General features: G+C 33.0%; 1 protein-coding gene across 2 annotated transcripts; it reads left to right on the forward strand.

Annotated features, from left to right (window-relative positions):
* Positions 1-6,987: 6,987 nt before the first annotated feature.
* On the forward strand, positions 6,988-10,787 carry LOC110610007 (beta-amylase 1, chloroplastic). Of its 2 annotated transcripts, XM_043951337.1 has the most exons (5): positions 6,988-7,717; positions 8,880-9,090; positions 9,201-9,317; positions 9,494-10,030; positions 10,081-10,307. In XM_043951337.1, the coding sequence occupies exons 1-5, from the start codon at positions 7,176-7,178 to the stop codon at positions 10,156-10,158; spliced, it is 1,485 nt and encodes a 494-aa protein (XP_043807272.1). In that variant the 5' UTR covers positions 6,988-7,175; the 3' UTR covers positions 10,159-10,307. The 2 variants fall into 2 exon arrangements, with proteins under 2 accessions (XP_043807272.1, XP_021605553.1); XM_021749861.2 differs by having other exon boundaries at positions 6,989-7,717; positions 9,494-10,787.
* The last annotated feature ends 6,943 nt before the right edge of the window (positions 10,788-17,730 follow it).

The following is a 17,730-nucleotide window of genomic DNA, read 5'->3' on the forward strand; positions in this document are numbered from 1 at the left end:
TCGACCTGAATCCTAGCGCCGGTGACGGTCCATTTTGGGGTCGTTACACTAAACCTCATAACATTATCGTACAATATCTTACAATACATTATCTTTCATTGTCTTTCATGTCCACACTAACTATTACATACACTATGCCTTTACTCTTGCTGACTTCCTGGTCTATCCCGAACCTGCAAACCTGGGGGTTAAGGGAAAGGGGTGAGCTACTAGAGCCCAATGAGCAGAACAAATAAAACAATTTAATAATCACATGCTTCCATGAAATGCATCACAACACAAGTGAATCACCTTAAGATGGTATTGTCACCAATAGCCCTCTACATATCCAATAAGTGCCCGGCCCTCGACGGATCTCCTCAGGACTTCCTCTTAAACATAACATAACATAACATAACATATCCAATAATGCCAGGGGTGTAGAATGGGCCTCGACCTGGACTTCCGTATCATACCATATCATATCATATCGAGGACTAATGGATCATCCAATAACCATCCACATCAACAATAATTAATGCAATGCATCATATTCGTGAATTCTAATGCAACAACCTATAAACATGGCAATCGTGATGCATGAACATGCTTAACATTTTAGTTGCTTTGAAATCAAATAGAGTTGTGTTCTACTCACCTCTGGCAACTCTGAAAAGAATCTGAAGCAGCTATCTCACTGCTGGGGCCCTCGGTTCCTTGGGTCCGAACCTACACGGGTGGACTCAAATGAGGGACCAAACATATACTAACATGACTCTAAACATCTCCCCAAAAACCCCCTAAAACATCATAAAACATTCATAGAAAACATGCAAAGGAAGGCTGAACAGGGCACTTTCGACTGCAGGTTCGGCGGCCGAAAGTCCCTCAAGAGCCGAAAGTCAGGCACTTTTCAGGGGCAGGGTTCGGCGGCCGAAAGCCTGTCTAGAGCCGAAAGTCACCAACCTTCGGCGGCAGGTTCGGCGGCCGAAACTCCACTCCAAAGCCGAAAGTCCAAACTTTCGGGGGCAAGTTTAGGCGGCCAAACCACCTCCACAGGCAGGTTCGGCGACCGAACATGGCTTCGGCTGCCGAACCTAAGTTCTTCCAGAATGGCAGAACTCAAGCCTCTCACACACATTCAGCCAACTAAATCTTCTCAACACACATCCAACTATTCTAAAACATGCATATACACATTGTCAAGCATATAGGGGCTTAAAACTAGCCTATACCCCAACAAACATCCACATAGCATACATTTAGGCATAAAGGGCACATAAACCCTAACATTATTCATCTACTCTAAACATGCATCCAACACCCTTTAAACCCCACAAAACTTACTAAAAACATGAAAGAAGGGTAGGATCTACTCTTACCTCTTGAAAATCGAGAGGAGAGGCAATCCAAACTCGGAGATGGGGAGAAATCGAGCTCTGGGTCTCCAAGCTTCAAAACTTCGTTCTTGGCTCAAAAATCTTCAAAACCAAGTTAAAACTTGTTAAAACTTGAAGAGATTGAAGGAAAAACTCAAAATCAACCAAAAGAGGGCGAAATCTCACCTTTGCCCGAAAATAGAGAGAGAAAACTCGTCCATTTTCAGACAAGGGGCCTTTTATAGATGGTTGGCCAGACCACCTTCGGAGGCCAAAAGAGCTTCCACAAGTCACCAACGTTCGGCAGCCCAACCTGGCTTTTCCAACCTTGGTCTTTTCTTTCAAAACTCAATTTTTTTCTTTATTCAAATCATAAAACATGTAAAAACATTTTATAAAAACATGGTTTTACCCTTCTAGAGGGTTTCGATATCCGAGATTCCGACGGAAAGCAGGAATTCTGATGTCGGAGTCTAGCCGGGTATTACACAGCCCATCACTTGGAGGCCCTCTAGTCTCTCGCATGAACCAGGACCAGCCCGCTCAGCCTTAAGACCGGGGTCCACCCAAACCCCCCAGTCAGACCGGCCCAGCCCATTTGGCCCTGAGACCGGACCACTATTGGGTTCGGTCTCTTTCTCTCCAACCCTGTCATGAGAGGAAAGGACAATAAGCCCAATCACTTCGCAGTCTTGTCCACTCGCGCGCCGGAGGAAATTAAATGGCCGCCTGACACAGGGAGGGTCACTGCATTATCCGTACGTACGAGCCCATACGACAGAAAATGTGGTCCTATAGCAGAAAGGTCGTGACACGCCATTGGAAAAGTAGGATAAAAGGAGAGACACCCTCCTCACAGGCTAAGTTTTTTTTTTAAGCTAACAGAACCATTTGTAAACCCTATTTTCTAGATCTCAGATCATCAAACATGATTAGCATGTGGTTTGACTTCTTCTCTTCTGTACATACACATATTCCATCAAAATCTATTTTTTCTACATCTCCGATAATCACTGGATGATCTCTCAAACCATCTTAAGTTATTTTCTTTAAATTTTTCTAAATTATTTTCTTCGACCCCTTATTCAAGGATTTTGATTTTACAACTCAAAATTCATTTATTTGGGAGATTTCTAGGCTTCTATCTCAATTTATTTATTTAAATTTATTTATGACAACGATAATATTGGAAATTATGAAGAAACTCAATAAGAATTATCATTTGACGGATTATGAGAAGACTCAACAAGAGCTATTGTTTAACGGCTGCAGGTACAATATAAAGCGCTCTCATAATAGAAAATCACGACATTGTGATATGGACGATCATTTACATAGCCATCGTTAAAGGTTATTTAGAATATTTTTAAATTTAATTTTATATATTTGAATTTAATTATTATTATTATTATTATTAAATTAAATTTATTAAGATAATTATATTGATTATTATTTTTTTATTATAAATTTTTAGTTATTGAAATGTTATGAATTAATTGATAAATTAAAATTTTAATAAATATAAATAACTCGAGTTATCAATTTATTAAATTTTGTGAAATTTTATTAAATTTTAAAATGTATAATAATTATATATATTAAAATAATAATTAAATATATTAATATTATAATTTTTTTTAATATTTTCAATGATTGCCTCCCATAAATTTTCGAAAGGCAATCATTAGAGCCTAGCCTTTTTAAATAAGTGTTAGGCTATATTCAACCCGCCTCTTTAAAAAATGTCAACATTTAACGGCTAGCGCTTCCTTTTGATGCTTATTTAGGTCCTGGCGTGCTTATAAGCGAGAATTTTGTATCACTCACCAATCAAATCCTAAATTTATAAATATTATCAAGTTGGATTTAATTGCTGAATTTTGTTTCTTTTTCAATTCCAAATCTGCAAAAATCTCTAAAAAAAGATAAATTAAAATTTTATATTATCACTTAAGAAATTAAAAATTAATTTTAATAATTTAAAAATAAAATTATTCTCTCATTTCTATATTATAAAATTATCAGGAGCATTTTGCTAATTTTATTATTTATTTTCTTCTCTTATATATATATAATATTACAGATAAAATATAATGTCATGAATTATTAAAGAAATAACACATTATTAAAAGTTAAATTATGTGATTTGTTCTTAATTTTATAAATAATAAATATAATCATATGTTATTTTACTTATTAATATATATTATCTATATTTTTATATTAAAATGATATTTAAAAAACGGCTTTGAAAAAATTCCATATAATCTAAAATTAAATTTTTTTTAAAGTTGGATCAAATATTTTTTATTTTGATATTAACGTGCAAATTTAAAGAAAAGGTAAAATTTTATTTTTTTTCAATTATTTCTATAATTATTCATTGTTCAATATTATATTCATTAAATTAATATTTTATAAAAATTTGATTTTTGATTAAAATTTGTAAAGTTTTTATTTTGAAATAATTTTTATAAAAAAATATTTAAAAAAAGATAGAATCTAACATTTTAATTTAAACGGTTTTAATTTTTTAAAAACATTTGTTTTTTTAAGTAAAATAACGATTTTTTAACTAATAATAAATAAAACTAAAATTTAAAAAATATATTAATAAATTGTAAAAAATTTTCTAATTAGATAATTATTAGTAGAATAGAGTTTAATTTAAATAACGAAATAATCTAAACAAGTTATCCAATTAAAGATTTTTTTATAAATAACTACTTTTAACCGGCTAAAATAAAAAAAATTATAATTAAAAAATGTAACTATGGGTATTCGTGGCATTCCAATTATTTAGCTCTCTCCTTCACACTGGCTAAGAAATATAGACATAGACATAAATTCAATTGCTAATTAATTTTTATTTTACATATTATGCGGGTGATTATTGGATAATGAAATCGCAATTTTATTCTGGTTAAGGGATAGTGGGAATATTTTTAAATAAAGAGAGACTGTAACTAGCCTAATTAACTTATGCTAATTAAGTGACATTTAATTAACTTATGCTAATTAAGGACAATGTCACGATATTTTAATTATAGATATTTTCTTCTATCCATTATTTACTATGTATTTTTAATTTAAAAAATGTATGGTTTGAATTACTAGATTAATTGTTTAAAACACTCAACTTTCTTTTCATGAATACGTTACGTATTATTAAATTTAAATTTAAAATAATTTAAATATATAGTTAATTTTTATATTTATATTAAATTTAATGAAATTCATATATATAAATTCAACCACAATCATTTGGTTTGATATATGATTCATTTAAAAAAAAACTTTTAAAATTATATATAATTTTATTTTTTAAAAATAAAATTTTTATAACTTAAAAGAAAATAAATTTTTACATTCTAAATATAAAATTTTGATAGAAAAAAAAATTGAATTAAATTGATGCTAAATCTTTATTCTAAACAAGAGTAATAAATTTCTAACTTTACTGAGTTTAGCTAATGGAAAGTCAGAGACTTAGAATTTTGTTGAATGATTTATTTATTTTTTAATTCCTCATGAGAAAAAAGTTGACACTGTATTATTGAAAAATGAAAATTTTATTTATTCAGCTATAGTAGTTCTCATATACTAATTTCTACTAAAAAATGAATTTTCTTTTTTATATTAATGGTATGAAAATACTAGCATGAGAATGTCCAAACCGTCTTAAGCCAAAAGTATTAATAATAAATTATTTAAATAAATTAACCTATTCCATTGATTTATCAATATAATATCTAGCTTTCCTTTCGTAAAATATGAAAGGAGAGTTTTGCAATGACAGAATAGATAAAAAGTGAAAATTTATTTTTTATTTTTTAAAAAATTCTAATTGTCAATTTTAAAAAAATTATTCACATTCATAAAATTAATAAGGCATATTTATCATAATTAATAATGAAAGAAAATTAATAACAATAATATATGATTTTCATTGAAGTGTCATGTTTTTTAATGATTCAACATAAAGAAATTATAGAAACAAACTACCAGACCTAACTATTCGAGGCAAACTAATCCATATACTCTCTAAATAAACTAAGAACCTCATGTAGAGAGACACGTAGACCATCAATCATTCATGAAAATCCATTGCCATATTTGCTAACATGTGGGCGTTAGAATAATTAATTTTGTTTATTCTTCTTCAATATCCTTTTTATTCATATTTTATATTAAAAATATTTTATTCAATAATTAATAAAAAAGCCTATATTTTTTATTTTGTTATAATTATACTCTATATTTTTTATTAATTAAAATTTATTTTTTAAAATTATTTTAATTATATTTATTTATTATTAAAAATTAACAAAATTATTACGTTATTTCTCACATCAATATTACAAAATAAATTTAATAATAATTTAAAATTTTAGAATAAAATTACAACAAAATTAAAAGTATTGAATTTTTTAATAATTATTTATTTTATTTATTTATTTTTAAATTTACTCTATAATTTATAAAAAAGCTGTAGATTAATATTATATAAATTAAAAGAATAATTAAAAAAATATTCTAAAAAAATATTTTATTATTTTTAATATTTTCAAACTATAAATATTATTTTAAATTATTTTTTAATACAACCTTATTTAATAAGATTATTTTTTTAATGATAGTTTTAAAAGTAATATTAAATAATAAATATATTAGATATATTAAAAAATCAGTTAATAATAATTTTAATTAAAATAAATTATTATTATAAAATTATTAATAAAAATTAAAATAAAATAATAATAATAATAATAATTTTAAATACAATGCTTAATATAAATAATGATAAAATATATTTAGTCAGACATTAAAAGGTAGAGTTTAATTAATAAAAATAAAATTATAATAAAAGTAAAAATTTTTATGATTAATTTTAAATTTTACTAATTTAGTGTGATATATGTTATTGATATGGTATTGATAGGGTAAATGATATGATAATTTTATTAATTTTGCATTTTTAAAAATATAAATAATCGTAGAGTATAATTAAAATAATTTTAAAAGTTTATATTTCAATTGATAAAAAAAAATATAATATAATTATAATAAAATTAAAAATACATATTTTTTAAGTATTAATTTTTTATTTAATTTATTTTTAATATATTTTAACAAATGAGCATTTTAATAAAAGCAGTAACTAAATTATTTTTTAATGAATTATAATAAGTAAAAAATAAAATTATTTTTTATAAAATAAAATAAAGACTTTATATTGATAAATAATATCAAAAAATAATATTCAAGTTAAATTCATGCCGAAAATAAAAGAGAGATATGATTAAAAAAAAACAAAGAGAAAACTTGAATTTAAGAATTTTTTGTTGTATAAAAATGTTTTTTTTAAAGAAAGAAAAGAAAGAAAAAAACAACCGAGTCAGAGAAAACCTCAGCTTAACTGATTTGCCGCCATCAGTTTCGTGGGCACATTATCAATCATTCTTGTCAATGAAAAAAATGAAATCACTTCTACTACAATATCAGCCGCGAGAATCACGGAGCGCACTTATGATTGAAAGTTACACAATCTGAGCAGTTAAAACTATTAGAGTAGCAAAACAAATGCAGCGTTTTTTCAGCTCCACAAAGGGTTAAAACCTACTTCTTTTTCCTGTAGAGTATATAAGCCGCAGTTGTATACTGGTACTACACTCACACCCTTAGTAACTGACTAGCTCCACTGTTCGTTCTCCCTCGTTTCATTCAGTTTCTCTGCAAAAAAAGAAACTACCATTTTCTTCTTTGCCTTATTTTCTCTATCTTTTTACTCTCCTCAAACTCTGATCCTAAGAATCAATGGCCATTTCATCTCAGTCGAATCCAAGATTCTCAGCTTCCTTCTGCTGCAAGCGTGCCGAGTTCAATCCTCTATCTCGCTGCTTCTCCTCCGTCGCTTTTGCTCATCAAACTCGCCCATTAAGTCGACCACTGTTCATTTCTTCGCGTCTCAACTCAAAACACTCGGATGCTGATGGCTCCGTTTCTCCTGACAACGGCGACGAGTTCAACCAGTACGAGATGCCAGAAGGATTTGGCGCGGCGCAGAGGAGGAAGAAGGGGTCGCCTGTGTTCGTCGTGATGCCAGTGGATGCGGTGGACGAGGAAGGGAAAGTGCGGAGAAAGAAGATCATGATGCACTCCCTCAGAGCGCTGGCACTGGCCGGGGTCGAGGGCGTGGTCATTGAGGTGTGGTGGGGACTGGTAGAGAGAGACCAGCCTGGGGCTTACAACTGGCAACCTTATTTGGAGCTTGTGCAGATGGCGGTGAAGAGCGGCTTGAAGGTGAGAGTCGTCCTGGCCTTTCACGAGAGCGGAAGCGGGCCTGGAGATCCCAACAGGTAAGTCCTGATTCCATCGAAATCTCTGATTGATTATCCAATTTCTCTTTTAATTGTTAATTGCGACAGTAATGTGACTCCTCACCTTGGTGATCCTGGCTTGTTTCATTCCAAAGAGCTCATTATCGAGTTAATTTCTGTGTTGTCCATTTACATTGGTTCCTTTTAGCTATATTACGATGATGTTATTATTAGTCATATATCACATTATTCTTAAGTATTTGTTATGCCTGGCGTTCTTTATTTTTGGGAGCTTTCGCACATGCCTGGAAATTTAATATGCATGCGTTTGTTAAATTGCTGGGCCGATAAACCATCGGAAAAAAATTCTAAAAATTGCTACTGATAAACAAGAAACAGTTTCTAGTGTAGCTTCCAAAATGTGGCTTTAATGTGTAATTAGTTGGACTTTCTGCAATTATCATAATTTCTGTGAGAGTTTTTGGCTTTATGTATCCTTATTTCTATCCGCATGCCTAGGTGGTTGGAGCTCATCCATTTGAAGTAATACAGCTTAGCCCTCCCCTTAGTCCTCTACTTTTTACTTTGTTACCCCTTTTATAACCCAACTAAAATGTACTTATAACGAGGAGTTTGTAATTCTTTTATTGTCATGTACAGTTACATAGTACATAGCTTTTTCAAATGCAAAGATTTTGGGATATGACACTGCAGGTCTCACATGGACAACTCTATGGTTCCCTGTGATGTAATCGTATAATTGTTTGATAAATGATATTCTTCATATATTGTGATTAATTTCACAGAATTATTGGTCTCAAACATTCAAATCATTTTGATTTTTTGGATAAAAAACGGGCAGTAAGGTATATTGAACTGCAGCATGTGCATACTCTAGTCATAGAATGTTTATTTGTAGCACTTTTGAATCGTTTAGTACTAGCATTTAGTACTCTGTATAAAGGTACATATGTCATTTCAGAGTGAGCATGCGTGAAGAAATCTTTATTTGGTTTATAAAATTATACTTTAGGTTTATTTATGCGAGACATTCCGTTGTTTTCATGTTCCTTTTGACGATTCTGGGTTGTCTTAAATAAAATGCCCTCTTGTGCAAATTCAGTTAGATACCTATCCCTGTATGTGGGTTTTTTTCTGTTCCAATTTGTTAGTGGTTCTGAAACTTCTTCTGTGATTGAAGGATTTCACTCCCCAATTGGGTGCTTAATGAGATTGACAAAGATCCAGATTTAGCTTACTGTGATAGATTTGGAAGAAGAAGTACTGAATATATTTCTCTAGGATGTGATACTCTTCCTGTTTTAAGGGGGCGTTCACCAGTCCAAGCCTATGCAGATTTTATGAGGAACTTCAGAGATACTTTTAGGTCTCTACTTGGTGAAATCATTACTGTAAGATGATGCTGATACAGTGTTACATATCCCTGTTTTTATTTATTGATACAAGATTTTATGATGCGGAAAGGTGGGTTTTCTTGATTATAGTTTCTTTTTTTTGTAAGGGAATTCAAGTTGGGATGGGTCCTGCAGGTGAACTGAGATATCCTTTCTGCCCGCCAGAACAATTAGCACAGGCTTCACATTCACATTTACTTGGAGAGTTTCACTGCTATGATAAGGTACACCAATAAGAGAGCTTTATTTACAAGTTTGTAATCACTCTAGCAATTTCTGGAGTAAGCGTCGTTGACCATATTACTCTCTGCACTTCCCAACCACCCCTTCCTCCATGCCCACTGTTATCTTTTAATTATATTATTGATTTTGATTTTCCCCTTCTGAGTGCTATAAACAGTACATGCTTGCATCTCTGAATGCTTCTGCCCATGAAGTTGGAATGCTGCGTGAATGGGGAAATGGAGGTCCAATTGGTGCTAGTAGTTTGGTGCATGATCCTGAGAATACTGAATTTTTCAGTAGTGATGGGACTTGGAATAAACCATATGGGAAGTTTTTTCTTGAATGGTACTCAGGGATGCTGCTGCTTCACGGGCAAAGGATATGCATGGATGTTGATAACATTTTTCGGGGTATTGAAATTAATAAATCAGCCAAAGTGGCTGTGATACACTGGCATTGTGGCACACAGTCTCATCCAGCTGAGCTAACAGCTGGCTACTATAATACTTCCACCAGAAACGGGTACCTGCCAATTACTGAGATGTTCAGAAGGTATGGATTCAGCATGTGCTGCACAGGTTTTGAAATGCAAGATGTGGAAAAGAAATCTCTGAAGTCAGCAAATAGTCCAGAGGGTTTTCTTAGACAACTTGTATGGGCAGCTAGGATCTATGGTATTCCCTTGGAAGGCGAAAATGCTACTGCTATTTGGGATGATGAATCGTTTCAACAGGTGCTAAAGATTAGAAGGTTCTACTCGTATGGTTTGAAAAAGCCCTCCTTTTCATTCAACTTTGTGAGGATGGACAGGAACATGTTCCAAGAACAAAACTGGATTGAATTTAGCAATTTTGTGAGGAAAATGTCAGCTGGCAAACTTTTTGGAGCCAAATTAGGTTTAGGAGATGGTATGCCACTGTCTTTGATGTCAGATGATGCAATTTGGGGCAAGGCACGTATCTTGTTAAGGAGGTTCCATCCCATTTCCTCCCGCAAGGCAAATCTTATATGTTAACCGTCATCATACCTTAACAATAGTGCATAATTCAATGATCTCTGAACTTGTTGTGAAAATGCACTAAATGCCTCAATTTTTTTTTTCTAAGAAAACTATGCTGCATAGCTGTTTCTACGTATCTTGATGCTTTTTACATCATTGATTTATGCATCTCTCTACTTGCCTTTGGCATGAAAAGACTTTCTTCTGCGTATGGTAGCACATACTGCTTGACCTTGGTATCCTAGGTTCCTAATGTGAATAATATCCCACTTCCTGAGTTTCATATTCCTTGAAGAAAAAAGGGCTGCAATGGTGCAGCCACTAGAGTCATTCACTCATTATGCAGTTCGACGTTCAGATTGGCCATGAATTCTTACTCATTCACCATGGAGAACAGCTTCTATATTGTATGCGTATAATTATATACATATATGACAGTGACTAGAATTTCAAACTTCACATTTTAAGACGATACAATTTCAACATCACTTGATACTGATGTGTGTTCGAATAGAGTCAAATTCAGCCTTATCCATTCGGCCGAAAAGAGTGGATCAAAATAAGCGATATATTAAATCAAGTAAATTTTTATAAAATCAGTTAAGATTTTAATTTTTGTTTTTTAAATAAAAATTATTTAAATTAAAATAATTATTTTATTTTATTTTAAATAGGAGAACTGTTAGAAAAAAAATTTAATTGAATTGAATTATTAGGGAAATGAATATATAATTGAAACATAATATTACATGATTTACTCTATATATGTAGTTTTTCTTTTGTAGAAATACTCTATGTACAGCTATTGTGAGTTAATAAATTTTTCTTGGTTGATTAAATATTTAATAGCTAATTGACCGTAATGAATAATTTAAACAATTACAATTTTTCTCTTGATAAACTTTACATACATGTGAACATCTAAATTAACAATTTCAAGTTTATCACCTTGATCACATGTCATTTACTCTCTATTTTCAATTATTTTTTCAGGGGGGCATTTATCTATTTGAGGAACACTTCCTAGCTTAATAATGGAAGTGTTAGTTATGATGGCTCCATTGGTTTTCTGATTCTTATTGTTTTGTAGATCATTTTTGCTTGGAGATACCGGTTTCTTATCCTAGTCAGGATGACACACTTGGCATTCAGATCTCACGGTTATCATCACTTGATTAGGCTTTTTGTTTATATATATACTTTTAATATTTACCAATTAAATGATTGCGGTTGGGTCATACCTACGCTCAACTTAAGAAGAGGACCACGGTCCACTATCAAATGCCAGATACAAGATCCAGAAGAAGATTCACATACACATATATGAAAAAAGAAATACCTAATTCTTTTTTGAAGAAAGAAGGTTATTGTATTTCGAATACAGGGCGAATTCTAATCTGGAAGAATTTATCAAAATGCGTTGCTATTGTTTGTTTTTGTTTGATGCATAGTGTGTGAACTCGATTAATAGAGTAATTCTTGCTATAATAAATTTCACATTTTAATTTAAATTAATAAATTTATTAACTGTAATTTAATAAGGAGTAAATGTTTATTAAAAATGAATCTACAAACCAAAAAACTCAGCATAAATGCCTAGTAACCATTCAACCCTATCTTCCTAAAAAAATAAATAACTATTAGTATATGGAATTTGTCAATATTAATTGATTGGTTCCTGTTTTTCAAAATCCAATTAATTAATACATAATATTTAATTTGTTAATCACTTAATCTTTTCATTTAGTTCAACTTAAATGTTCTATTAAGTGAATATTGAATGGCAATTATGACCTTTTAATTAAAAATAAATAAATAAATTGAATTTTTTTACTGATCGGACCACCAATGACTTGGTTGATATTGATATTGATATCCTAGCAAGTTGCATGAAATTTCATACAGCATTCAAATATACACTACAAGCAATTAGGCAACTTCTATTCGAACATTTTTTCGATTCATGCACAATTTAAAAAATAATTATCAGTTCATGTAGAATCCGAAAATATTTTCGGATTCTGTGTGTCAACGGAGCGTGTTCGACAGTTATACTGTCGAACACGCTAGTCATAGTGTCGAACAATGGGGAGTTCGACACCATGAGTGTCGAACTGCCAGTTCATCAGCTTCTTCGGCACCCATGGTGTCGAACAAACTGTTCACTGCTCCCCTGGCCAGTCCAGTGGCATGAACAGAAATTTGAAAAATAATTATTATTACCATTTAGTATTTACATAATTAAATTTTAAAAATAAAAAATATTATACTTAAATTTTTAATACATATAATAATTAAAATTATATTTATATATAAAATTATATTTTATAATTTTATTTTATATATAAAAAATATCTATATTTAAAAATAAATTTAAGTAAAAAAGAACCTGATGATAATGGAAATGTTGAAAGGTGAAGAAGGAAATCTGTTGAGGAAGGAGCTGGAAAGGGAGAAGAAATTGCTGAAGAAATTTGGAAAAAAAAATACTAAAAAATTTTGAAGAAGAAAATGCTGAGAAGAAAAAATTTGAGAGATAAAATAGAGAATGAGAAGATGAAAGCAGAAAGATGGTGTATGGAAGGAGACTTAAAGTCTCCTCCCCGCGTAGCTGTGCGTGGGTCTCCTTTACCCAGACAGTGGCTTGCATGCATGAACACATGTCATGCATGCAAGGCACCCCTTATGCATAACATGTTTCATGCATGCAGCACTCCACCCAAAATGACCTGCATGCACAGCGCCCCATTCGACATTCAAAGTGACTTGCATGCACAGTACCACATGGGTCTCCTGAAAAGTGCCTTGCATGCATGACACATGTCATGCATGTAAGGCACCCTTTGCATGCATGAGACATGTTATGCATGCAAGGACATCTCCACATGTCTACTTTATAGGCTGTTCGGCACTTTGGATGTCGAACACACCACATCAGACACGCCACATGGCAATTCGACACCCATGATGTCGAACTCCCCATTGTTCAACACTATGAGTGTCGAACTAGCGTGTTCGACAGTATGACTGTCGAACACGCTCCGTTGACACACAGAATCTGAAAATATTTTCGAATTCTGCATGAACTGATAATTATTTTTTAAATCGTGCATGAATCGAAAAAATGCTCCTTCTATTCTTCTGCATGGCTTGCTTGCCTGATGTAGTGCAACCTTCATGACGCTACAACAAGATGAAACCAATCCCATTGTTAGCTGACAAACAAACCCAATTCTCATTTTCATAAATTCTTCATCGCCCTTCCGATCAAACTACGAAACCCTCTCAAACTCAGAGAATCCTAAAACTTTGATGTTTTTATCAACAATTAAGGTATTTGATAGCTGATTCATAATTCCAGTGATAGTGCCTTTTGGGTTTCATTAAAGCATTTTCACAAACACCTGCAAAGTACACTTCAAAAATGGACTCCGAAGTCACCAGTATTGCACCATCCTCTCTCTCCAGTTCTCCATGCCGGTCAGTCTGCTATGCTAAGAGCTCGTCATGGGACTCTCACAATGGAGAGAAAACGGCCCCGTCGTTCCACTACATGTCGGTTCTTAGCCTTATGGATCTCCACCTCATTCTCGCTCCTTTACTCGCCGCCACTCTCATGAGTCCTCCTCTAGCAAAATTTTCGGGTCATTGAATTCTTGATCACGCGAAATCTCTCCCAACGATAGATTTAGGAGAGTCAAATGATAAGATATTAGCCCCTTTTAGCCCAAAAGCCCCAGAAGTAAGAAATGCTAATGACAAAAGCAGCTGGAACAAGAACTGGGCTGAAGATGAAAAAAAGAGGTTGTAACAGCTAGGCTGATGAGGGTACCAACTTGAGTTTAAACCCGCAAGGGCAAGAAGCCCACTGGCAAGATGCAAACAAACCCTGGTAAGCCTACTTTGCTAAATTGTCTATCTTTCACTGCTTCTCCACAAGAAAAAAAGAAGTGTTTCCTTTCACTGCTAATGGTTTCACTGCTAATGGTTTCACTGCTTGTTTGACATTTTTGCATCCCACAATTGTGTGACATGATAGTCCACTCAATCCTAAAGCTTTAACTCATGAGATCACCCATCCATCTGCAAGTCATGGTTTATTCCGCAATATTAGCTGGTACAGTAACTCTTAGCTGTTCTGCTAGTAATTAGCCAAATACAATAAGAAGTAATTTTTACTAATTTGCTCTCAACTTTTAAATAACCTTCAGAATAATTGTGGAAAAGAGCCTTAGAATTAGTCCTACACGTGTTACTGAGTCTTTGAACCATAGAATGACCAACCTCTCCGCCGTTCTTTGATATCCGAAACCAAAGCCTGTGGTTGTGGCCCAAGTTGAATAAGCCATGCTTTGACCATGGGAAACCCATGCCCCCTTTTGAATTATTTAGTACTTAGTTGTCTGATATCTTCCTGTGAATTTTTTTTTTCTGCATTATTACATGCAGATAAGCTTGAGGATTTGCCAGGTATCATTTTCAAATATAATATTTTACCATACACCTGTACTGCTAAGAATTCAATATGAATTTCAGTAGGTTATATGTCACTGATGGCTAGCCTTGGTTTCCTAATCGCAAAAAGATAAAAGGGAATCCTCAACCTGGATGAGCCTTTGGATCGGTAATTTTCACTCTATTACAAGAAAGCTCTCCTGGGGTTTCCTACTTTCTTTTTTTTTTCTTGTAATCTTGTAATTTTCACACTTCAAATAGAAATCTCAGTTGGGTTCATAATCTATCCTATTATTTTCTCAATAGTTAAATTAAGAGCTTGTAATTTCATGGTTAATTTACTGGGAAGTGTCTCCTTAAGAAATGATACATGTGAAGGCTTATTTCTGTGAGATAATTTTGGCAATTCTAATGTTCAGTAATCGTGTAACATTCGTCAATCTAAATCACATATAGGTTTTTATTTAGCATTTTCCAATTACCATAGTGGTAGTGCAACTTTGATTGTTGGCCTTTTCCTCAGCCAACATAAAGCCTGTGGACCCAACTAAGTTAATTCTGCTTTGACCTTAGGAAACCATATGCCTTTTAAGTTGCATGAAACCCAATAGGCTCCTGATTGCTCTGTATATCATATGCAGATGAGTTTTCAGGATTCATTATGTTCTGGCCATACTCCAAAAAGACAAAAATAATAAAGATCAAAATTTTAAGGTATACACAATACAGCTCACAAATCCAACAATTAAAAGTTGTCAACAACCATAAAAGGTAAATAATTTCAGCTAAGTAAATATGCAGCCAGTGGATTACTTTTTCTAGTGATGTGGCCAATCTTAGTTGTCGTGCCAATATGGGCACTTTTCAAGCATGTTTCTCTTTTTAATCTTGATGAAATAATTAGATAGCTAGAGGACAACTAATTACCACATACATGACTTGCGAACAAAGCAAACCAATTAAAGTTGTATGAAGCAGAGGCAAAACCCCCTTCTTTAACAAGAAAAATCAACATACCTCATAATCTGTTTTCTAGAAATCGAAAATCCTAGGAAAGAATAATTTCATATCCACCATAAGAACATGGATTAAAAGACAAAGTTAACTAAATTTAAAAAGGACAAACCTAAGTGAATTCATTTTTTTGCCATACAGGGTTAGTAGAAGTCTTGGTGGGTTCGATAACCACGGCCAAAAATGATAATGGTCTAGACAAGGAACTGTTGAAAATAATGTTGTCTCTACAAAGCTAAAAAGGGCAGAGATGGTGTGTTAAGCTATTATTGCATCTTGCTAAAAGGAGAGTTAAATTTTATGGAAAAAAAAAAGATGGGGAAGGTTGGGTAGTCAACTTAAAGAAGGTGCTGTGACTTATTGTGATATGACTGCCACCAAAGGTCATGATTTGAGAGCCAAGAAAATAAGAGCGGCAGATGAGTTTTCATATTCTTTATCTAGGGTCCACCTCCCCTTCTTTCTTTACATGGGAGAGAGGTGTTAAGCCTTGTCCATTACCATACAATATGACCCTGAAAACAAAATGTTATGATACAGTGAGCATGCAACTTCCACAGTACACATCATGAGCAGTTTTCTTTATTTGACAATATGTTAACACTCTTTTCTTCAAATTATGCTTGATCTTATTTTGTCTATATTATATCTTAGATAATTAATCTAGGGTAATACTTTGTCCGCTATGATTTGAAGGTCACAGGAAAGCATTGAAATCTGGCTCCTTGCTGTTCAAGAGAAAGGATGCATGATATCTCTCACAAGAGCCAGCATATAATGTGGGATGTCTTGTGTACTATTGGTACACAAAGGAAACTATGTGTGACAATTAGTTGCCTCTCAGGTTTAGTGGTGAATATAGTGCTAGAATATGCAATTGAGCTTGCTGACAACCTTTAATAGTGGGGAAATGTAAGTTTGAATTGAATACACCATGACAAAAAAACAACATTGCCATTATCTAGTCAATTAAAGGAACCTTATTCGATGTAATCTATGGTTAATTGCACATATATGGAATGTTGGGTTTCCTGTGTTGTCTATTTTGAGAGTGCCCTTACTATTGGTTCACCTAATCTGATCTTCCGATTCCTCCTGCAATGATTTCATTCATAGGATCCTTTGTTATTTGCTTCCCATATTGATTTGTTTAGTATAAAAACTCTGTTTGAAGATGAAGAGCACCATTCATTAAAGCATTAAATATTTTGATGTGGAATGAACAGGCATGGGCTTTGTGCTAATGTCTCTCGTTGTTGATAAAGACACCACTTTGCTAAATAGTGACCCGAACGCCAGCCAAGAATGGAGTTACAATAGATATGTAGAGAGACTAGAAATTTAGGCAATATGCAAGCTGGATATGTATTGGTAGAGCTTGAGCCATGCAATGGTATATTGACTAGTACCTAACAAAAGCTTTTGGAGGACAGGAGGCAAAGCCTTGGATCCCTGAGGTGACAGAAATGAGTGCTAGTTGACTTTGTTCTGTTTGTGTTTGCTAATGGGTATTGCATTTTCAGCCACCATTCTACAAAGCTTTTGAGTACTGGTTGCACCCAGCACCATGAATTAATAGTTTATATGGATTTGTCCCCCTTTTCATCCAATATAACTCCACCACATCGCTCCTCTCTCTAACCCTCTCTAGCTACCAGCAATCACCAGAACAATTCCCCATGGCTGGTTCTCAGACCAAGGCATTGAGTCTCATTCTCCTCCTCCTCTTCATCCATTTATCCATAGGTTAGATAGTTCTCTCCAGTCTCCAGACTATATCATCTTGTTTGCAGGGTATTCATTAATAAGTAACCTATGATTTCCATTTCATTCTCTTGTAGGCCAAGTTTTGGGAGTTGCACAAGGCATGAAGTACGCAAACCCACAAAGTGAGGTAAGTGAGTGAATTATTCTCAATGTGTATGAGGTGATAAGTAATGTTT

Source organism: Manihot esculenta, chromosome 2, assembly GCF_001659605.2.
Source record: "Manihot esculenta cultivar AM560-2 chromosome 2, M.esculenta_v8, whole genome shotgun sequence".
NCBI lineage: Eukaryota > Viridiplantae > Streptophyta > Magnoliopsida > Malpighiales > Euphorbiaceae > Manihot > Manihot esculenta.

Bases quoted from the DNA above. Each gene is read 5' to 3' on its own strand.
- LOC110610007 (XM_021749861.2), top strand. From the start codon at position 7,176: ATGGCCATTTCATCTCAGTCGAATCCAAGATTCTCAGCTTCCTTCTGC. The intron at 7,718-8,879 runs GTAAGTCCTGAT...CTGTGATTGAAG, and splicing joins GGGCCTGGAGATCCCAACAG to GATTTCACTCCCCAATTGGG. The intron at 9,318-9,493 runs GTACACCAATAA...TGCTATAAACAG, and splicing joins AGTTTCACTGCTATGATAAG to TACATGCTTGCATCTCTGAA.